This window comes from Protobothrops mucrosquamatus, unplaced genomic scaffold, assembly GCF_001527695.2.
Source record: "Protobothrops mucrosquamatus isolate PMUCROS unplaced genomic scaffold, P.Mucros_1.0 scaffold157, whole genome shotgun sequence".
NCBI classification, from domain to species: domain Eukaryota; kingdom Metazoa; phylum Chordata; class Lepidosauria; order Squamata; family Viperidae; genus Protobothrops; species Protobothrops mucrosquamatus.
The window spans coordinates 284,109-308,393 of NW_015386521.1; the positions used below are offsets into that span (position 1 = coordinate 284,109).

General features: G+C 44.9%; 1 protein-coding gene across 1 annotated transcript in view; it reads left to right on the forward strand.

Moving 5' to 3' along the window:
• The first annotated feature begins 2,269 nt into the window (after positions 1–2,269).
• The window catches only part of GRIN3B (glutamate ionotropic receptor NMDA type subunit 3B), a 50,827-nt gene continuing 28,811 nt past the window's right edge, over positions 2,270–24,285 (forward strand). The window contains exon 1 of the mRNA XM_029283634.1: positions 2,270–2,752. Within this exon, the coding sequence (XP_029139467.1) occupies positions 2,270–2,752 (483 nt within the window). The remainder of the gene's footprint in view (positions 2,753–24,285) is intronic.

A 24,285-nucleotide genomic window follows, 5' to 3' on the forward strand; every position in this document is an offset into this window, starting at 1 on the left:
TCCTGAAAGGAGGAAGAATATTTATAGTCTAATCTTCCGAAACGGCAGGGATAAACATCAATTTGGCTGGAATTAGTTGACTCTGCAATTCGAAAAGGTGAAAAATATATATGTGTGGAATGAGTTTTCAAAGATTTCATTTTACAGAGCACTGAAAAAGACAGATGCTTGGGGGGGAAAATAGCTGCAGAAACTCCAGGAACGGAGACATTAAAAAAAAAAACAAAAAAAAAACTCCACCCCAACAGATTACATTTCATTTCACTCGGTTTTGGGATTCTCCCAGCATTTTAATATTTTCTCCTGGTGCCGAAAATCTCTGGTTAGTTCCCGAAGGGCTTTTATGACAGCAAAGGGTAACCATACTGAAAATACAATTACTGTACCACCTTAAGTGAATTGATTTCCAGATAAAATGGCTTGGTTGATGGGGAGATGGAAATTTCAACACTGATAGCTTATTAAAAGAAGAACGTGCTGTGAAAATGGATTTTTGTGTGCAAAGGAGATGTATATATTTCTTACGCATGACGGTTCCGGTTATTTGCAAATCTCAATCCCACCCCTCACTCTTTGTGGTAAAACATCTCTTATCTGGTGTTCAGAGGTAGACTGCATCTAAATAAGGAGGGTCTTTTTTTTTTCTTTGTTTGTTCTTGCCATGACTAATGCTCACTCTAGACCCAGTATCAATTATCCTCCACATTGGTATAGTTAGTAGTTGGATCTTGCACTGAGTGACAAACTATCAGTCCATATAAGAATAATGGTTTGGGGAAAAAAATCATGTTATTGGTTAACATCAAGTGATGTTTCCTTTTGGCTCAAGCCGTTTCTTGGAAGTTGGAAACGATCCGTTTCCAATGTAACCTCCTTTTAAGATTTCTTAACTTAATTAACTCTGGATTTGGATAAAGCGTGTATTTAGCGCATTGTTTTATTTGCAACAATGCGGAGCTCGGAAGAATCGACCTTTATTTGTCCTTGGCGTTTATTGCTTAGAGATAGACTGCCTCTGAACAAGGAAGTTCCGTTTTGTTGCTACAGGCTAAAACTCCTGACAAATCCATACTCTTCGCCGATATTTACCGAATCCGGTTTGAAACATTCCTCTTTCGCCCGCTTTCTTTCTACTCTGCCTATGTTTTGAGGTGCTTTTTCTTTTCTTATTGCTCACATCAATGGACAATGGCCCGTCCGCTCCGTCCCTCCCTGGCATCCTGGATCGCCCTTCCCTGCACTCTGCACACCCTCAGAGACGCTCTGCACCGGCTCCGTGCTCTAATTTCCATCCGCCCCTCCGTCTGCTCGGAGCTCCGTCTCCTACCCGCTCCTGCAGAAGATCCAAGCCACTGCTCTACTACCGGAAGGCAAGACAAGAAGCAATGAGTAAAAACTAACCAAGGAGAGAAACAACCTGGAATTCAGGAGAAACTTCCTAACAGCGAGGACAATTAATCAGTGGAACAGCTTGCCTCCAGAAGTTGTGGGTGCTCCATCACTGGAGGTTTTTAAGAAGAGACCGACAGCCACTTGTCTGAAATTGTGGGGGCTGGACTAGAAGACCCGCAGGATCCCTTCCAGATCTATTCTGATTGATTGATTGATTGATTGATTGATTGATTGATTGATTACTGACTGACTGACTGACTGACCGACCGACCGATCACCTCCTCCGCCACGTCCCGATCGCCCTCCTCGCCTCACCTCGTCTATCTCCGTTCCTTGGCCACCTGTCTCCTCCGCCCTCTGTGCGCGCCCAGAGGCCACGTGCCGAACCCGTCGCCTTTCGCTTCTTCTCTCCTGCTCGCTTTCGGACGCGTCCTCGTCGCCATCGCCCCTCTCTCCCTCTCACCACTCGGGCGACCCGTTTGAGAAGCCCTCCCTGCCCTGCAAGGCGGCGATGCCCCCCTGCCCAGAGGCGGCCGGGCGCCTCTCTCGGCCCACCGACCCGCCCTCTTTTGGCGGGTCCCCGCCGCGTCCAGCGCCCCCAGTGGCCCAACCGCGCCAAGGCAGCCTATCCCGTCTTCGCCGGGAAAGCGAGCGCCAGGCAGAGCGCAGAGCGCGTCCGGCCACTGGATCGGCTGCAGCTCGAGCAGCGCCCGGCTGGCTCTTTCCTCCGCCCCCGACGCTCCCATGGGCGGGCCCTGCCCGGCCCCTTCCCTCCCCTCCTAGGCGCCCCCAGCCCTCCTGTCCACCTAGGGGCCGGGGGGGGCGGAGGGGCCGGGCGCCCCAAACTTTGCCCGCCCACGCCGCGCAGGCTTCCTCTATGGAGTTGCGCCGGGCGCTCCTCTGCTGCTGGTGCCTGGCGCTCCCCTGCAGCCTTTTGCTGCTGCTGCTCCCCGCGCCGGGCCGGGGTCACCCGCAGCCCTGCCACATCCTGGCTCGGATCGGGCACACGGTGCGGCTGGGCGCCTTGCTGCCCCGCGGAGGAGGCGCGCAGAGCCGGGTGCGCAATGCCCTGGCTCGGGCCAGCCGCGCCGCCGCCGCCGCCCTGCCTTACAACCTCAGCCTGGAGGTGTTGCCCGGGGCTCCCCTCTATCGGGACCCGGCCTCGCTGGCGCGCTGGCTGTGCCAGGCGCTGGTGGTGCGAGGAGTCGCCGCCGTGCTCGCCTTTCCCGCGTCCCGGCGGGAGCTGCTCCAGGTGGATTTCGCCGCCGCCTTTCTGGACATCCCCTTCATCAGCATCAGGCAGGCACCGGAGCAGGAGGGCGACGATGGCGACGAGCCCCCCATGCCCTTCAGGACCCGGGTAAGCCTCCTTCGCCCTCCTTCTCTAGAGCCTCCACAGCCAGGGGCAGCCTGTCTTCCAGGGCCGCTGCCGAGGAAAAAGAGCAGGGCAAGCCGCCGTCCAGTTTGAAGGACGCTAGAAGCCTCCATGTGCAGGTGCAGTCTATCTTAGACGAGGTAGATTCCTTGGGGAGAGAAGACTGGGCAATTTCTGATTACCGTGGCCCTCCGGTTGACTCATGTGGTGCCCAGCTACTGTAAAACGGAGTATTGTGATGATTGCTATTGATTTCCACATCCGTGAGTATTCATTCTTCAGGTTGCCGACTGCTAGAAAAATACCAGCCGGAGAATTCTGTTGCCAGGGCTGTTTATCTTTAAACCATTCTTTACTACTCCCGTGAATTTCCATAGACACCAACTGTCGACTTTCATCTGTTGGATTCAGGGAAGACCCGTCGTAGATCCTCATCCTATATTTAGGGCAATGGTACCTATTGTAACTCGGCTCTTGCACTGTAGTTCTAGCCCTCCAGCAGATAAGCTACCCTTAGATATGGAAGCTCGCAAGAATTTACCCATTAACACCCTCCAGTATCCAGAGTCAGAAAGAGACGCCGGGGCAAAGAAACGTGTTGCCTTCCAGATGTTTTGGACTTCGGTTCCCAGCATCTTTTGCCAGTACACATCTGGGGAGCATCAGGTTGAGAAGATTGCAATAGCCATTTCTTGCTATGTATCTCATTTGGCAAAGAATAAATTATATCTGTCCTCGTGTGGCTTTCCCATCTTCTACTAGGTGGAGCCTGAGAGTACAGTAACAATCTGCCTCTGCCATTCCTGGGAACAAAACAAAATCGATCATCACTTTCATTCCTTGCTTGTGGCATTCTTGGAGTCATCGTCACTACCCAGTGTACGGAAGTGGATGTTAAAATTTATTCATTAGATAGTTTTTCTCTGTTTCAAATCAAGACAGCTCTTCTTCAGCCGTCATGCACCGTGGGCTCCCTTATTCAGAGGCAATCTATCTAAATGTTAGGTGCTAGGAACTGGGGAGCCACCATGTTCAAAGGTGGTTTACCCCATAAATAATGGGTCAAAGGAACTACGGCACAGGTAAGAAAGAATATTGCAGGACACCAACCCTATTAGCTCTGGAGTCAGACATAAATCAATAAGATTGAAGGTTTCTAATTTCTGGAAGAACATCTCACGATACAGAGAAACATAGGAAATGGTTGAATTTTGAGTCGTGTAGCTCAATACTGCCTGTGTTAGCTCTTTGAGATTCCTGATGTACAGTATAGATTTTCCAGCCTTTCTTGGAAATATACTTGGACCTGAACCGGGAGATTTTTCCCAATGATGCTGTTGCTCTGATCTCAAAGCACAGGGTGCTTGTTGTAGCCTCAACTCTTCCTTAACTCTTAAGAGAGAAGATGGCAAGGAAGTAACAGGCAGTAGAGAGAAAACAGAGCTGCTTAACTCATTCTTTGCATCAAAAAGAAACTATAGCCCAACCTACCAAAAACATAACTGTAAAAGACAGACTAGAAATAAAAATTACAATAAGCAAGAAAATGGTTAGAGAACATCTATCTGATCTTGATGAATATAAATCATCGGGACCTAATGGATTACATCCCACAGTTCTGAAGGAGCTGGCAGATGTTATCTCAGAACCATTGAACCATATCTTTCAAAAATCCTGGAACACTGAGAAATTACCTGAGGATTGGAAAAGAGCTGATGTATTTTCCATCTTCAAAAAAGGAAGGAAAAAAAAAACAGACCCAGGAAACTACAGACCAATCAGTCTAACATCAATACTTGGGAAAATTCTGGAAAAGATAATCAGATAAACAGATCTGAGAAACAAATAACATCTAGACATCTAGAAACAAATAAAGTTATAACTAAAAGCCAGCATAGGTTTGTTAAAAGCAGATCATGCCAAACCAATCTTATTTCATTCTTTGACCAAGTAACTAAATTAGTAGACCAGCAAAATGCTGTGGACATAGTATACTTCAGCAAGGCATTTGACAAAGTAGATCACAATCAGCTTCTTGGTAAGCTAGAAAAATGTGGGATAGACAACATTACCTCAGATGGATTTGTAACTGACTGACAAACCATACTCAACAAGTCGTCCTTAATAATACTACATCTACATGGAGGGAAGTAAGCAGTGGGGTACGACAAGGTTCTGTCTTAGGCACAGTACTCTTCAATATCTTCATAAATGACTTAGATGAGGGCATAGAAGGGGAATTCATCAAATTTGCAGATGACACTAAGCTGGCAGGAATAATCAACACCCCAGAAGACAAGCTCAGGATCCAAAAAGATCTTGACAGACTTGAACAATGGGCTCTATCCAACAAAATGATATTTAATGTGGAGAAAAGTAAGGTTCTACATGTCGGCAGGAAAAACCAAAGATATGAGTACAGATTAGGCGAAACCTGGCTCAAAAATAGTGAGAGGGACCTTGGAGTCCTAGTGGACGATCACTTAAATATGAGCCAGCAGTGTGTGGCAACATCCAAAAAAGGTAATACAATCCTTGGTTGTATAAAGAGAGGCACAAAATCAAAATCATGTAAAGTATTTGTACTGCTTTATAAAGCTTTAGTAAGGCTACACCTGGGATACTGCATCCAGTTTTGGTGACCACATTACAAAAAACATGTTGAGATTCTGAAAAAAAAAGTGCAAAGAAGAGCAAATAAGATGATAAAATGCCTGGAGATAAAAACATGAAGAACAGTGGCAGGAACTGGATATGGCTAATCTAGAGAAAAGAAGGACTAGGGGTGACAGGATAGCAGTTTTCAGTATTTGACAGGTTGTCACAAAGAGGAGGGGGTCCACTTATTTTCCAAAGCACCAGGACAATGGATGGAAACTAATCAAGGAGAGAAGCAACCTGGAATTAAGGAGAAACTTCCTAACAGTGAGGACAATTAACCAGTGGAACAGCTTTCCGTCCAAAGCTGCCGCTGCTTCATCACTCGAGGTTTTTAAGAAGAGACTGGACATCTTTTGTCTGAAATGGTATAGTGTCTCCTGCTTAAGCAGGGGGTTGGACTAGAGGATCTCGAAGATCCCTTCCAGCTCTATTCTGATTCTGATTCCCTTGATGATTCTATTCATTTAACATTTCAGGAGGGGACAAGACGGCAGATTTCGAGTTAGCTCCAATACCTGTTCCAGCATGTAAATTTCCCCTGTATAAGATGAGATTGTTTGAACTGTAGACTGCCTTCCTCTCTGTTCTTGAATCACACACAAAGCTGTTGCAATTGGAGAGATACCTTTCCAGCCAAATGATGGTATTCTCCCCCAAATAACAAGTTCTAAAAAAATCTTCTGTTTAAAAGCGCTGATGTCTCTGTTATTTTCATATTTGTTGCAGAACAAAGGGAGTTTTCCAAAAAGTGGACGTTTTGGTTCTCTGTCACTGCAAGCTGGGTTCCAGTGGGTCATTGCTCCTCTTAGCAATTGCTATTTCACGCAGGGATCTAAGGATCCTTTTTTTGCTGCGCCTTCTGTCTTTCTTCCTCAACGTACAGCTACTCCAAGTCAGGGGTCCCACTAGGTGCTGCCTATATTTACATTTAGGTTTTTAAAAAGAAAGCATACACACATTTGTTAGACCTTTGTAAAGGAAAGCTGTTTTTTTCTATGTCATATAATTATTCTGTTTAATAGATGAGAATATAAATAGCTCAGGATTTAACAGTGGAGTTCTCGGTGTTCAATGATTTTGGTTATTTACTTGCAGAAGTTACATTATCCATCATCAATGCGAGTGAGTGTATACACACTCACTTCCTGTTTGTATACAGTTGCTTGCCCTGCTAGTGTTGGTGGTCCTGTTGTCTTCTTCAAGGTAGTTCCTTGGTTGGGGTATTATTTTCTGTTCAGTTGTTTGTCTGGTATCAATCCTCGTTTATCTGGTGTTGGAGAGTACGTCTCAGTGGTCTTTTTGTTTCCTTCTGAGCTGTTTTATTGCCTCTTGAATGGTATGTAAATGTGATTTATCTCTGTCTGTTGATGGATATTTAACATAGTGTGGACTGACAGCAGCTTCTGAGATATTTTAGGGACAGAAATAGCTTTCTTCTGCAGATGTGCAGCTGCAGGTATGTAGATGCAGAGGTGTGTGCCATTCTTATAACCCTTTCCCACTTGTGAACTCTCCCCTGCCTCCTAATAGATCGGACCACTCCTCTTTTATCTTCACAACAACCTTGCAGGGTAGGTTGAAGCATAATCACCGGCTCATGTCCAATCAGTGAAATTGATTTCAGAGCTGGGATTTTGGCCTGTGTTTCTCAGTTCTACCTCTCAAGAGAGTGAGCATCTAGATCAGAAGTGTCCAGCCTTAACAAGCTTAAGACTTGTGGACTTCAATTCCCAGACTCCCCAGCTAGCCTTGCTGGCTAGGGATTTCTGGGAGTTGAAGTCCACAGGTCTTAAACTTGCCAAGGCTGGACACCCCTGATCTAGGTGTTATTCTGCAGTGGCATACAGAAACCCCTCCTTGTGGCCCACTTTACAACTGGAGCGTTCCCCAAGGCTAGAAATAAAGCTTCTCAGGGATCAAGGTTCTGTGCAAAAAAACCCGGAGTTGGTAGCAGAGCCCTCTTCTGAACCATGTCCACTTTTATTGGCACACGGTCACTTTGCTTTAGCCCGGCTGGTTTTTGTGTAACACTCCCTGTCCTCTGCCGCTCTGCAGTAGCCTGCAGATGATAGTTAAGAAATGGGTTGGGTTTGTAAAGCCAAGGAGGGGGGGGAGCTGCTCAGGAACAGGGGGGGGAGGAAGCTCCTCCAGATACACCAGGTACCCAAAGCTGAGGTCGTTGGCACCCATGCCTGGCACAATTAAAGCAACCGGGGCATCTTGGAACAATGAGATCAACCGTGCACAGTTTTACCCATTCCATTGTGTGCCCTCCAGCTAAAACACTATTTGGGGAACAAACAGAGTCCCTGGACACTCCAATGTCCCCTTTCTCCCCTTCAGGAAATTATTTACAGATTAAATTGGCTTACAAGGTCATGTCAAGATTCCAAAGGGAGATTCCAACCCACCCACCCACCTTTTTTTTTTTTTCAAATCACATCCTATTGATCAGATTCGAAAACATCCTTTGCTCTTTGTCTCCTTCAACCCCCAGCAAGTAATTTCCCCAGCAGGCCATCTGTATTTCATATTCAGGCTCAGCGAAAACCAATTTCCTGCTGGCACATCAATGGGTGGGGAAAAAAAGGCACAGTCAGAACGAAAAGCTTGTGTGTGGAGTTTGCATTTAAAACCTGAGGGCATTTCACTTGTTCCCCGCCTGCTGGTCCTTACAGCTGGACATTTCCGTGGATCAGCAATTACGGCTATAATAGTAGCAGAGAGCCCTGGAGATTTTACTCATCCCTGTGAAACGATTGGTGTCTCCAGGAGCTGGAGAAAGCTTTGGAAAGCCAACTGATCTAGCAAATTGTCAGTTGCCGAGAACTGGATGGTTTCAGCTTGGTTTAAATTTGTGCTTTAGGCTCGGAGCACTTTACACCTTAATTCCAGTTGAGAGACTGGAATTGCAAGTGGAGAATTGGTAGGAGAGGTACGAAATATAAATAGAGCATGAAAAGAGAGTGGAACAGCTGTAATGAACTGTAGAAAGTGGCTGGGTCAACTTTCCCAGTCCGGTGAACTCCAGATAGGTTGGGACTGCAATTCCCAGTATTCCCTACCTGGCACAGACACTAGGGATTCTGGGAGTAGTAGTTCCACTACACCTAGGGTGCTTGGGTGGGAAAGGCTGAGGCTGGATCAGGGGTGGGCAATCTTGGCTCTTTTATGACTCGTGGACTTCAACTCCCAGAATTCCTGAGCCAGCATGGCTCAGCTTGGAAACCTTTCCCTTTCCCCTCAGCATGGCTGGCTCAGGAATTCTGGGAGTTGAAGTCCATGAGTCATAAAAGAGCCAAGGTTGCCTACCCCTGGGCTGGACCATCAGAGGATGCTGGGGTAATTCTTATTTAATCTGCATCTGTGGAATTCTATAGATTGGGATACTGACTTTATACTATCACCACCATGCTAGGAAGTCCTTGCAGTACTGAGGACAGAAATTACTCGATGCAAAGGATTTGTGGTAATCCATTATGAGTTTCACCAACTCAGTGCATCTGGGAAGCAATTCAGTTTGCCTGTGTCAATATCAGGCATCCAGATCAACTAGGACAGCTTAGTTTCTCAACCTTGGCAACTTTAAGAGGTGTTGACTTCAGCTCCCAGAATTCTCCAGCCAGCATGCTCCCATTTGGGGAATTCTGGGGAATTGAAGTTAACACCTCTTAATTACACAGTGGGAGATTCTTTGCCTCTAGTTTCAGTTATGGTGTCAGCTTGACTAAAGATTTAAAAAGGTAATGGTGACGAATTATATTCTGTCAGTGATAAATGGATCCTCCAAGCATAGTAGTAGTATACTGTGCCTAAGTGAGAAAAGAAGGAATAAGTTGCATTTTTATATCCTGGAAGAAACAGTGTGCTATTCTTGATGGATCTTTGATCTGTTCGAGGAAGGCATTGCTTGATTTCTGGGGACCTCCAGAAATATTCTGATATGTCCGTTATTTGTTAATATGAAACAAATAACAAAAAATTGTCTTTCTCTTTTGAAAGCAATCTGCTGAAAAATGCAACAGCAGAGATACAAAATGGACGTTGGCACTTGAGAATGACCACATTTCAGGGTGTTTAAAGTGTTCTGGCTGTTGTGCGATCTTAGCACACTTACAACAACTTTATAAAGTTGACCAGCAGTATAATCATCCCCCTATTGTGAAAGGGTTCATTTCTTTGGAAAATCAAAGATGGAAAGATTTCTGATTTGTAGATTGACAGGCAGCTCAGAGACTTGCATCAAGTTTTTCTAAAGCCTCCTTTGCAATTAAATCAAGTGATGGAATGCTTGACACCCGACAGAGAGATGGGGTGCAATCACACACTGAGCTCAACCCAAATTTTCTGGGTTGCATAATTATCAACCAAACAATAGGCTGTGTTATGCAGCATGCTAAGCCACGTGCATCCAAACTGATCCAGGTTTAACACCTACTTGCATGCATCGTGCCAATGCAATCTCCGAGTCTCGAGCTGGCTTGGTGAAGCGTGTTGTACAAACACAGCTACTGCTGGTTAAAGCAGGTCGCAGTGTAGCAGATTGTAAAAATGAATTATCATACTCTAAATTAGCTTCCAATGTTCCTGTCTGGCATTATAAAGAAAAATAGAGCCTGTCCTATTGTGTGGGCATCCTTCGTCTCTTACTAATCAACAAAAGCAGGCGGGTGATATTGATTTCGTATGGAAAAGAGCCCAGTATGGTAGCAAGATTTCTAAATACCATCAATTAGATTTCAGAGTGCTTAAAGGGACAGGTAGTTCTCAATTTACAACCAGTTTAGGGGCTGTTCAAAGTTACAACAGCACTCAAAAAAGGGACGTATGACCATTTTTCACGCTTACGACCACTGCAGCATCTCCACGGTCACGTGATCAAAATTCAGGCGCTTGGCAACTGGCATGTACTTATGACAGTTGCACTGTCCCCAGGGTCACGTGATCACCATTTGTAACCTTCCCAGCTGGCTTCCGACAGGCAAAGTCAACAGGGGGAGCCAGATTTACTTAACAACTGCGTGATTTGCTTATTAACAACTGCAGTGATCACTTAACAACTGTGGCAAAAAAAAGGTCAAAATGTGGGATGCAAATCACTTAAAAACTGTCTTGCTTGGCAATGGAAATTTTGGGGTCAATTGTGGTCATAAATTGAGGACCCTTGCCCCAAAGACATAGCCAAGAACTGCCCTTTGTTTTAAGCCAGATTTAGGGGGGGTCAAAGGTTTTGCTAAGGAACATTTGCATAGCAGATTTAGTTGAAATTATTTTAATGACATGAGATCATTAGAAGTGTTTAAATGGTTTCCTTCTCTCTTCCTCCCTTCCTCCACTTTTTGGAGCTGTCATCTGTCATAAATGAAGCAGAAGACACAAATGTTAGGGGTTTTTTTCCCCTCCGTAAATAGAAACAGAATTACAATCCACAACTTTTTGAGGGTTTTTTTGACAACGGTCCCTTGTGTCATGAAAAATACCCCCATTACAGAGGAGATAACTTCTGGATACAAGGTAAAATTATGTTATAGATTTCTTCCCTAACAGCAAATGAAAGATGAGTCAAAACCTTAATACAGGGGTGTCAAACTCAATTTCACTGAGGGCCGCATCAGCATTGCGGTTGCCCTGGGGGTGTGTGTGGCCAGAGTGGGTTCAGCCTACTGGGTGGGCGTGGATGGAGTGGGTGTGGCCTACTGGGTGGGCGTGGCCAGTTCTACATCATTTGCGTCAAAGGTGCCTGTGGGGGCCTGGGCAGGAGTGGGACAGATCTGAGGGTCTCTGGCAGAAGGGGGTGGGACCGGGGCAAGTGCCAAGGCATAGTCCACCGGGGCAAGTGCCAAGATGGCTACCACAAAATTGTATGTTGGCTCCCGGCTGGCCTGGGCCAGGGCCAAGGCAGCGGGGGCCGTTCCCTCACTGTTTCCAGGATGGCTTCGAGGGCCACATGAAACCACTTCGCGGGCCGCATCCGGCCCCCAGGCCTTGTGTTTGACATGTCTGCCTTAGTAGGTTCAGGAGGAGACCCAGACCAGTGCAATTAAGGAAAAGATTAGCATTAAGTTTGGGTCAGATGCAGGGGTTCTGCAGGGCTAAGGTGAAAAAAGTCAAAATGTCAGCCAAAACTGTGACCTTTTTTAATTTGCATTGTGACTGCACCTACAGTTTGTAAAAGCTTCTCCCCCCCCCCAGCAAAAAAACAAATCAACTCTTTCTGCTAGTTTTTATATCATTTTATATCATAATATTTTCGTATTTATATCATAATATTTTTGTTCCACCTTCCCTTTGAGGGCATTTTATTAGGAATAGTGATATCTGAGTTCTGCTTTTCCCCTCTCTTGTTCTTTGTTGGTTGAAGTTTGAGTGAGTTCAGGCTGAAAAATGTGCCTGTTTTGTCAACATAAACCCACTCTGCTTCTGCTCAAGCAGCCATTTGCCAAATGCTCTTGTGATTCCATCCTTATTGAATTATACTCCATTCTTGCTCTTGAGACTTAAACCGACGTCCTAGAGCGGGACATCTCTGATTTTATTCTCATAACAACAAACCTATGAGGGACATAGGACTGCAGTAGTGGTGAATATCTGTAGCTCGGATGGAGGACGAGGGTGGAAGTTCATTCTCCGAGCTTGAGGATTGGTTTCCAAACATTTTGTTACTAGGCTAGGTAACATCTTCAGCGGAGTTTAAGGATGTCAGTGTCGGTGTTCTTCTGTTTATAAGTGCCTCAGGTGTGGGTGTGTCAAGTGAGAGTCTTGTGATGGGTCAGGTGTGAATCATCAGTTAGAGAAGAGGTCCCCAGCCTTTTGAGCACCAGGGACCGTTTCCGTGGAGACAGGTTTTTCTGCGGACTGGAGGGGGCGTGGTTTCATGTACTTCCTGCATCCTGCGGATGGGGCTTTGCCTGTTTGCACGGACCGGTTTCTGACATGCTGCGGCCCGCTGCCAGTCCATGGACCAGGGTTTGGGAACCCCTGAGTTAGAGGCTTGTGATAGGCTGTTCAACATAGCAGAATTAGCAGACTTGGAAGGGACCTTGGAGGTCTTCTAGTCCAATCCTCTGGTCAAACAGAAAAACCCTATACCATTTCAGACGAATGGCTATCCAGTCTCTTCTTAAAAACCTCCAGTGTTGGAGCACCCACAATTTCTGGATTTGATTTTATTAAATTTATTAATTTGATTTTGATTTTATTAAATTTATACCCCGCCCTGGAGGCAGGCTGTTCCACTGATCAATTGTTCTGTCAGGAAATTTCTCCTTAGTTCTAGGTTGGTTCTCTCCTTGATTAATGTCCTAGGAAAGCTCTCACTCTAAAATCTGCTTACCTTCAACGTTCTTGGACTCACGTTCCAATGTCCGGGTTTTGCAGCGCAAGAATTCACCAGTCCCATCAATCCATACGTACATACTGTAGCTTGCACCTTGTCGCCCTGAGGCAGCTTCATATACATTTGTTTTATAGTTTTGCTCAAATGGGAACTTGCAGCGGTGGGCCATGGTTGCAGTTGTTCCTGAAGTTCTGCAAGATAATGACCCTTTACCTTGGCCGTCATCGAGAAAAAGATTCAATGGTGGGAGGCAGGCGGAATCACAAGGACTGGCAAGCCGACCACTAAAGAGGATCACCCATGCTCGGGTCTTGTGATGGGGAGGTCACATCCGGTCAGGGTCTTTGGGAGGTGAACTGCTGGTAGTGGGGAGGGGCTTGTGTGGGTTGGTTGAGGGTCTGTGCTGTCCCTGGTTGGCTGTGCAGTTGATCTGGATTCTGAGGGCTTCGTAGGCCGAGGGTCCTGACTTGAAATGTGAACCATTATAACACCTTGGCTTTAAAAACATTGGGGTGAAGGGAGGTGAACAGAATGATGGGAATAAATGTATTTAGTTGGTCAAAATCTGTGCTTTTTTTTAAAAAGAAAATGCATCCTTTTCTAAACTTAGCAGAAAGGTAATAGTGAAGGATGAGTAACCGCTGAGTTTAGTAGGTTATTTTCTTAAACAAGGTTTCAGCTTCCATTAGTTATCTGTTCCCTTTTCCACAGCATCTTTGCAAAACTCCCAACAGCATCATCCATGGTGAAGCTGTAATTGCAAAGATACATTTCTTAAGTGGGGGAAAAGTCTGGTTCTGGAGCTCAGCCACTTGATCTCCTCATTTGATCTCCTTTCAGAAAGGCTTATAATAATTTCAGGATTTTCAGGCAAGGATCTGGGTACCCTAGAGCAGTGATGGCAAACCTTGTAGAGACCGAGTGCCCAAACTGCAACCCAAAACCCACTTATTTATCGCCGAGTGCCAGGTGGGCGTGGCCCACTGGGTGGGCGTGGCTGTGGTGGTCATGGCAGATTGGGTGGGTGTGGCCAAGGTGGGCGTGATCACCTCGATGTTGCTCGTGGGGAGGGATGTCTGTGGGGGCCGGGCAGGGTTGGGGGAGATTCAAGGGGTCTCTGGCAGGTGGGGCGGTGGGCAGGAGGCTCGTCCTGCTGGGTGAGGCGAGGCGAGGCGAGGGTGCCATTGTCACAGGGAAAGCTGAGGCAGGGGCCGGGGTGGCTGCTGCCTGACACCATCAGCCACTGCACACAGAGGCCAGTGAGTGCATGGGTGCTGGGATGCATCTGGCCATGTGGGACCTCGGCGAGTTAGCGGGTGGCTGGTTGAAGAGGGATGGCTGCCATCTCCGGGGTATGGCGCGCGTGCCCACAGAGAGGGCTCTGAGTGCCGCCTCTGGAACGCGTGCCATAGGTTCACCACCACTACCCTAGAGATTTCCTGGGTTCTTTTAGGTGGTGTTTCAATTAACCATTGCTGTCTTGTGTGCATATAGCCAGAAGGGATACTTACAACAATTCATTTGGTGACCGTTCAATGTTACAACGGCATTGGAAAAAGTGACATATGACTGTTTTTCATACTTATGACCGTTGCAGCATTCCCATGGTCATGATCAGGTGCTGGGCAACTGATTCATATTTATGACTGTTGCAGTGTCCTGAGGTCATGTGATCACCTTTTGTGAACTTCTGTCAAGCAAAGTCAACGGGGAGGTCAGATTCACTTAACCACCATGTTGCTAACTTAACAGCTGCAGTGATTCACTTAACAACTATGACAAGAGAGGTCGTGAAACGGGGCAAAACTCACTTAACAACTGTTTAGCTGAGCAATAGAAATTTTGAGCTCAGTTGTGATTGTAAGTCGAGGACTGCCTGTATTGGAAACAGGCTAGGAATGGAACTGGCCATTAATCACCTCCTGAGATTCTGCATCAAATTAGAGGGCAGAAAAATGAGACAGGAGATTTTTCTAAATTTCCCCAAGAGGAGAAATTCTCCAGCAACCCCTTAAGGGTGAAGAAGTTCTGTCACTGCTTTTGGAGAAATCCCATTGGAAAAGTTTCCTTAGGGTTTAATGGAAGGAGGAGAAATCAAGTGCCTGCAACTCTACAGGTGAAAGAATTTTACAATATAAGCCAGACCATATACTTACTCATTCACTTACGCATATGCGCACACACACAAATCCCTTGACTGCCTTATCACACAAGGAATGAAAGAACACCACATTCCATGCATAAAATCTCTGAAAGCAAATTGGATGGCAAATGCTCTTTCATCTGACTTAATAAGAACTGATAGGAGACGCATGCAGAATTGCTTGGTTTTATCTATCTGTATACTACTAAAACTCTCATCGTGACCTTTAACTGGATGAAATAGAGCACCACAGGGCAACAATTTTTGAACCAAAGTACCTAAAATGGGATGACTTATAGAATTCATCCAAAATTTGGAACGTATAATTCCTGAGGGAATGAAAATTGGGAAAGTTGTGGCTGCTTCAGTGTGACTGGCTGCTGCTGCGATGTCATGATCTTCATTTTCAACATTCAGTGACAGTTTCCCAGACACTCTAGCAATCCATCACTCCCTTCCTTAACTATCAGCAGCCACCTACCTGCCTGCTGGAAAGGTAAAGGGAGGGAGGAAGAGAGGGAATAGCTGTGTAGCTCATGAAAATATATACCTTTAATAAAATGTGACCTTTCGTAAACACAATTCTTGTTAGAACTAGACAATCTGTGCCCCACTGGGTAATCATTTCAGAGATAGTTCCCTATTTAAACAGAAACAGAATGACCAAGGGCAGGCAAAAAAAAAGTCATGGAGGCAGGAGTGACTTCCGACTTCCTGCTGGTTCCCCATTAAATTTCCTTGTGGGAATCTGGCAGGGAGCATTCCTTCCTTCCTTCCTTCCTTCCTTCCTTCCTTCCTTCCTTCCTTCCTTCCTTCCTTCCTTCCTTCCTTCCTTCCTTCCTTCCTTCCTTCCTTCCTTCCTTCCTTCCACAGATGCAGTTTTTAAAGCTGTCAAAACATTCAGAATCTGTCAATGGAACCAGGATGGAGAGTCACCTTTTGCTGCGTGAAAGCCCTAGATTCATCTGGCTGTGTGCGCACGCGCACACACACACACATTCTGCAGTGTCCCCTGGATGACAAGTAACCTCCAGATTCCTTCCTTCTTCCCTCCCTCCCTCCCTCCCTTTCTTTCTCCTTCCTTCTTTCCTTCCTAGAGCTTCGTCCCATTATACTGCTGAATTGCCCCAAACCTTTGCATATCATTCCATCCTATACATTCCATGATCACCTACCCAAAGCAAGACAACTTGGCGGCACCAATGTCAGTTCAGAGATTCATTCAGGCATAGTAGTCAACCTCCTCTGTGGGAGCACCCTTGGCCCATTGACACAAGCCTTTAATCAACTAATTATTTCTGCTATGAATACCAGCCATTCTCTTTGGCCCACTCACTGCTTCAGCAAAATGCTTCCAAGCATTACCATCTGCTTCCTGTCTTACCCTTGTTTGCAAAGTGCTTTGTGGGCATAACTGCTCGGCATGGCTTTGAGTTGTGGTAAATGCCTTAGTCATTCCCATTTTACAAACAAGAAAGCTGAGGGCCAGAGAGAGGAAACAAAGACGTTCCAGGTGCAATTTGATGACACAAAGCAGTCTTTTTCTTATCCAACTGATTGAGGAGGCTTCTGACCATAGAAGGAAAGATGTGCGTTTGCTAAAAAGCAGGAAAGAGGGCTGACTGTGCTTTTGACTTTGATGATCACTCTGCTTGTTGAGATGTCTTTTAAAAAAAAACCAACCAACATGCAAATCCCTGAAGAATGGGTCTAGTACTGCCTCTGATTTGAAACTCAAATTGTAAGCACAAAAAGAGTACAGGAAAACTGCCAAACCGTGACAAATGGAAAAAAGGAGAATTGTCATGCTGTGCAGAACTACAAGAGATCTCGCATGAATAAAAAAATAAGGGAGCACCTTTTGCGTTTGAAAACACAAGCCCGATAAAGACTGAGCACATGCAATTGTTTAGAAAAAAATGACAGCTAAGTAGAGTTGAATTGTGGAGGAATGTGTGACTGATAGAGATCCAAAACAGAACTTCCCAATCCAATGACTGTCCAATGGCTGGAATTGGGTATGTCTAGTTTAATGAAGAGAAGGACGAGGGGGAACAGGATAGCAGTGTTCCAATATCTCAGGGGCTGCCCCAAAGAAGAGGGAGTCAAGCTATTCTCCAAAGCGCCTGAAGGCAGGACAAGAAGCAACGAATGGAAACTAACCAAGGAGAGAAGCAACCTAGAACTAAGGAGAAACTTCCTGACAGTTAGAACAATTAACCAGTGGAACAACCTGCCTCCAGAAGCGGTGAATGCTCCAACACTGGAAGTTTTTAAGAAGAGACTGGACAGCCATTTGTCCGAAATGGTATAGGGTTTCCTGCCTGAGCAGGGGTTGGACTAGATGACCTCCAAGGTTCCTTCCAACTTTTATGGTGATGGTGATGATGATGATGATGATGATGATGATGATGATGATGATGATGATGACGACGACATCATCATCATCATCATCGCACAGTCAGCCAGATGTTCAGACTGGATTTGGCATTGTTGTCTACCTATCGAGTCCTTACCCAGGACCTGGGATAGGCAGATGTGGATGTTTGATGGTATTACAGATATCGTTGCAGGATGGAAGCAGTTCCTAGTAAGGCCGCCTTTTGCAATTGACTAATGGCAAATTTGTCAATGCCAATGGTGTTCAAGTGGTGCTCCAGTTGTTTCAGGATTGCACCCAAGGCGCCTATTACTATTGGTACTACCCTTGCTTGCTTTTGCCACAGTCTTTCTATTTCTGTTTGTAGGTCTTTGTATTTTGTTATCTTCTCCAGTTCTTTCTAGTCTATTCTGCTGTCTCCAGACACTGCCACGTCCACTATCCAGACTTTTTTGTCTTTCTTATCGACAATTGTTAAGTCCGGGGTGTTATGTTGCAGGTGCTTGTCTGTTTGAATTCTGAAGTCCCAGAGCAGTTTAATTTTATCATTTTCTATGATTTTCTCTATTTTATGATCCCACCAATTTTTGCTTACAGGCAAATGATATTTCTTGCAGATCTTCCAATGCATCATTGTTGCTACTTTGTCATGCCACTGCTTATAGTCACTCTGTGCGATCTTCTTGCAGCAGCTTACCAGGTGGTCCACTGTTTCTTCAGCTTCTTTGCATAGGCGGCACTTACTGTCTGTTGCTGTCTTCTCAATTTTGACTTTTATATGCATTTGTCCTTAAGGCTTGGTCTTGTGCAGCCAGAATTAGTCCCTCGGTCTCTTTCTTCAATTTTCCTGCTCTTAGCCATTGCCAGGTCTTGTTATTATCTGCTTTCCCAGCTATTTTTTTTAATGTACTGGCCATGTAGTGCTTTGTCTTCCCATGCCTCTATTCTGTTCTTCATTTGGTCTTTCTTGTAGGCCAGTTTGGTCTCTCTGTTTGCTTTTTTAAATGTTGTTTGGGGGAAAAAAGTTCTTCCTTACAATCTGGAGACAAAAGATTGGGCCAGGTGGATCAAATCCAGCCAAGCAATTCATTTGTTTATGGCTAGGCCACAAATCTCTGTCAATTTGTCCTCTCCTTGCCAGAAGCCCTGTAGGCGGATACAAACTCCAAGTTATTTTGGCTAATAATTATTTTGGGGTTTTTTGGGGGGGGAAATGCAGGCTGGGTAATTTGCATTTCTTCTGCCTCAGATCAAAAGCAGAATAACAAGAGTTGGAAGGGACCTTAAAGGTCTTCTAGTCTACCCCCCTAGTGAAGCAGGAAACCCTGTACTATTTCAGACAAATGGTCATCCAATCTCTATAAAAGCTATAAATGATGATTGAAATTGGAGAGAAGGTTTTCACTAGCTTGTATTTCTGCATCCCACTCTTGGTCAGGTAGATATGACAGGATGGCAGCTAACCAGCTGGTGGTTTCCAGCAGGCTCTTCTTTTTCCTATTTGGAAGAGAAAAGGGTCTTACAGGTAGTCCTCGAATTACGACCACAACTGATCCCAAAATTTCTGTGGCTAAGCAAGACGGTTGTTAAGTAGGTTTTGCCCCATTTTACGACTTTTCTTGTTACAGTTGTAAAGTGAATCACTGCAGTTGTTAATAATAATAATAATAATAATAATAATAATAATAATAATAATAATAATAATAATGATGATGATGATGATGATGATGATGATGATGATAATAAAGTTGGAAGGGACCTTAGAGGTCATCTAGTCCAACCCCCTGCTCAGGCAGGAAACCCTATACCATTTCAGACAAATGGCTGCCCAGTCTCTTCTTAAAAACTTCCAGTGTTGGAGCATTCACCTCTTCTGGAGGCAGGTTGTTCCACTGGTTAATTGTTCTAACTGTCAGGAAGTTTCTCCTTAGTTCTAGGTTGCTTCTCTCCTTGATGAGTTTCCATCCGTTGCTCCTTGGCCTGCCTTCAGGTGCTTTGGAGAATAGCTTGACTCCCTCTTCTTTGTGGCAGCTCCTGAGATATTGGAACACTGCTATCATGTCCCCCCTCGTCCTTCTCTTCATTAAACTAGACATACCCAAGTTAGTAACATGGTTGTTAAGTGAGTCTGATTCCCCCCTTGACTTTGCTTGTCAGAAGGACCCAAAAGGAGATCACATGATCCCTGGACACTGCAACTGTCATAAACACACGCCAGTTGCCAAGCCTCCAAATTTTGATCATGTGACGCTGGGGATGCTGCAACAACAGTGGTAAATGTGAAAAATGGTCATAAGTCATTTTTTTCAGTGCAGTTGTACCTTTGGATGGTCACAAAATAAATTGTTGTGAGAACTCCCTATAATTCTTCTGAGAAAGTGGCACATTTCCCCCTCTCTAGTTCTGTTTTAAATCATCTGGGACAGTGAAATGGCCTGTGGGCAGACCTTGGAAAACAAGGCAAAGAGACGCAAACAAGGAAATGGTCAGATAAAAAGCAGGAATGCAAGAATTTCAGAAGAGACCATCCCTAGTTTCTTGGACTGTACAAAGTACAGGTAGTCCTCGACTTACAACAGTTCATTTAGTGACAGTTCAAAGTTACAACGGCACTGAAAAAAGTGACTGATGACCGTTTTTCACAGTTAACAACTGTTGCAGCATCCCCCCGGTCAGGTGATTTACATTCAGATGCTTGGTAACTGGTTCACATTTACGACGGTTGCAGTGTCCCAGGATCATGCGATCCCCTTTTGCAACCTTATGATAAGCAAAGTCGAGGAGGAAGCTGGATTCACTTAACAATCTTGTTACTAACTTAACAACTGCAGTTATTGACTTAACAAGCGTGGCAAGAAAGGTCGTAAAATGGGGGGAAACTCAGCTGATTTCTCCCTCGGCAACATAAATTTTTGGCTCGGTTGTGGTCGTAAGTTGAGGAACTACCTGTATATATCTCTTCCCCTTTCTTCTTCTAGGACAGGGATAGGCAACCTTGGCTCTTTTATGACTTGTGGACTTCAACTCCCAGAATTCCTGAGCCAGCATGGCTCAGCTTGGAAACCTCTCCCTTTCCCCTCAGCATGGCTGGCTCAGGAATTCTGGGAGTTGAAGTCCACGAGTCATAAAAGAGCCAAGGTTGCCTAACCCTGTAGGAGAAAAGGGAAGAAAGTTCTGTGATTGTAGCTTTACAATAAAGTAGAATTATCTCATCCGATCGTATTTCCTGTCTGGGCCTACTTTGTAAAGTTGACAGACAGTGCCCTGTCCGTTTTCATTTTCAGGCAGCCTCACACATTTTCTTTTCCTGTGACCACTCCTGGAAAACTTCATCCAGTTCTGACCCTGTGGCCTGTCAACCATTCAATGGTGAGAAAAATAAGGCAGGAAAATCCAAATCCCTTCCTTTATCCAGAAAGTTGGGTCTTAGCTTAGTTTCTGTCTGAGTTAGGATCACTTCAGCCTGGTCATTTGTGCCTGAAGTGAATCTCTGGAATGATTTGTTCAATCATCCATTGGTTTGTTTTCTTGTCTGTGCACATTATTCTCAGGAGTTTTCTCTAACGTCAAAGTTCAAAAGCGTCAATACTCTTCCTGTCACTCTTCTTCAAAGTCCAACTTTCCCTTTCACGGAAGGTCACATGGAATATCACGGCCTGCACAATTGTGACCATTGTAGATACAGACCTGTCGCGATATCTGGTTATCTTTTCCAGGATCTTCATGGCTGCTCTACCAATTGCTTGTCTGCTACATATTTCTTGACCACTTCTTCTTTTTTTTCCTGTTGGTGGCTATTCCTAAAAGGCAGAAGCTATCCCTCCGTTTAATATCCTCATTTTGTCAGAATTCTTCAATCTCTCCCAAATTAATTCTTAAGTTGTGTTGCTGGGAACTGGTCGCAGAACCTGACGTCAGATCTGTCCGGTACAAAGTAGAAGTCAATCTGTTTAGACTAGGGCAGGCTGATTAGAGGTTGGTGTGATCCTAAATTTCTAATTATGATATGATCATACTCTCCTGGGCTCTTAGCCTTGCAAAACTATCTCCCCTTCCTTTCAAATTAGCTTTTATTCAGCATTTTGGCAGCTACCTTCCCCCCAAATAGTGAAAAGAACTAGAATGGAAAGCTCAACTACTTAGTGTAGTGGTTAAGACGCTGGCCTAGAAATCAGAAGGCTGTGAGTTCTAGTCCTGCCTTAGGCATCAAAGCTGGTTGGGTGACTTTGGCCCAATCATCAGGAGACTGAGAGTTCTAGTCCCGCCTTGGACATGAACGCTGGTTGGGTGACTTTGGGCCATTCTCTCTTTCTCTCAGCCCAGCCCCACCTCACAGGGTCGTCGTTGTGGGGAAAATAGGAGGAATATTAGATGTTTGCTCCTTTGAGCTATTTACAGAAATAAAGCTGGGATAAAAATCAAATAAATAAATAAACTTCATTTCATTTCATTCACATGCATGTTTAATGAAATCTAGTTGCTGCAATAACTTCCCCATTATATATTTATTATATCTCCTCCTTCTCTGAAGACATTACAATTCGGCAATACCTTTGAGAGGTTTTTTTTAGCAGTCACATCAAAAGCTGTTTTGTTTTCACTCGATTCGTATGTATGTTTGCATTTATCTCTTTCGTAAATTTATTTTCTCTTGTTCAATGAGGAAAAAAGATCTTGAATCTAAACTCAAGGGAGGGAGATTTTGTTTCAAACCAGGGAAAGGATTCTGATAGAAAGAGTTGTTTGTTAGTGGGATAACCTATTTTAGAAAATGAGGATGTTCCACAAAGAGGTTGGCCACCTATTTGAAATGATATATGAAGATATTTGTTTTGCAGGACATGGGATGGGCTGGTTGAGTCCTTTTGAGGTCCACAGGTAGTTCTCAACTTACAACCATTCATTTAGTGGCCATTCAAAGTCACAATGACACTGAATAAAGTGACTTATGACTGTTTTATCACACTTATGACTGTGGCAGCATCCCCATGGTCATGTAATCAAAATTTGGACACAGAGCAACTGGCATGTTTTTATGGCTTTTTTTTTTTTAGTGCCCGGGATCATGTGACCACCTTTTGCCACCTTATGGCAAGCAAAATCAATAGGGAAGCCAATTCACTTTACAACTGTGCTCTTAACTTAACAACTGCAGCGATTCACTTAATAACTGTGGCCGTAAAATGGGGCAAAACTCATTTAACAACTGCATCATTTTAGCAACTGAAATTTTGAGCTCAATTGTGGTCGTAGGTCGAGGACTACTTATACTTTCTCAAGTCATCCTAAACTTGCTTAACCTGTAAGAAGTGCTCCCCAAATGCTCCAGATTTTTTCTGGGATGTTTCAGCCCCCACACCACCTACATCACTTCTGCCATCTTTCCCCCATGTTGTGACCATTTCAAGACTCTCTTATGTAGAATGCACGATTTTAGCCACCTTCCAGATCAACTGTGCTTTCCTGTGTCTGTCACACACTGTGCCTTTATGAAACAACCTTCCCAAGTTGCTAACATCTTAACGGAGCAAGATTCATTCGGGTGGATATGCCAAGCACGGGGGATTTTCTTTCTCCCTGTGTATATTTTGCCTGTGCACATATTTATCAGAGGATATTCTGGCAAATGGAACAGTGCACAAAATAAATCTTGATACGACGCTGCTTATGATTCCGTCAGCCTTCCTTTTGCTCCCTCCAAGATGCAAAACAGGACAGAAGAAATTATCAGGAGGATCACAGAATAGAAGGTTCCATAAAGGACAAAGAGTACAATTCCAAATTAATTTGATAAAACACCCTCATTCAATTGAAGAAAACGGGGACTTTGTGATAGAGCCCCTTTGGAGAACACAAGTATAATTGGATTGATTATTATTTATTTATTATTATTTAGCGTTCGATGAAAACATGACAGAAGAGAAGCAAACATAGATACACAACCCACATAATTACAAATAAAACTTCGGGGGGGGGGGGTACGGCAGTGGCCTCATAACCGGATGTCCAATTCAGCTATCCAGGCGTTGCTTTGTGCAGATCTTCTAAGAAACCAGAGAACGCACGTCATGGGCAGTTTTGCCCAATATGTTTAATAGTTTAGCATATCAGCACCACAGTCGCAACAAGGCGAATCTTTCCATCACCACTGATGCAGGGCAGAGGCGCTTCTTCCAGTATCACACGTAACTGTGTTTAATTTTGGCCAGAGAGAGGCAGATCAAAACCCGGTGGTTTGGTGGAGCAGGGATCCCCAACCCTCGGTCCGTGGACCAGTACTGGGCCGCAGCATGCCAGCAACCCGTCCGCACAAACAAGCAAAACACACAATGGAGGGATGGAGGCAGCACACAAAACCACACCCCTTCTGGTCCGTGGAAAAACCTCTATCCACGGAACTGGTCCCCGGTGCCCAAAAGATTGGGGACCTCTGTGGTAGAGGGACCACTAATGGTCAGGCAACAAGAAGGTATCTTGGACCATTCCTCTTTCCAGGCATTCTTGGGTTTAAATTGGACAGATGTCAATAAATAACTGTGTTTTTAGCTGTGTTTTAGTGTTTAGCTGTGTTTTAGTGTTTTAGGGATTTCGGTGTTATGATGGGCTGCGCATTGCCCTGGTAAATAGGAAGGGCCTTGTTGGTCAGCATCCTTGACCATAGCCGAATGAGACATTGTTGTCTTCTAATGTGGGACAGTATGATATTGCTAAATATTGGATTGGTTATTGTTGTGTCCTGAGCCTGCAAAAGCAGGCTCGGGACGTTGCAAGAGTCCCGGGCATTTGCAAAAGCTGCCCAGGACCAGACTGAGTGGCGCCGGCCTTGCGCGCATGCGCAAGGCGGGAAAAGACCGCCTTGTGATTGGTTGGATTTGCCCGGGGATCAGAAGGTATAAATAGAGGCCTGCGTGCCTCTGCTCGGGTTGTTCGTAGATTGGAAGCAGAGAATAAAGACTTGTTAGAAATGCATCGTCTCAAGCGCCATTATTCTCCGGACT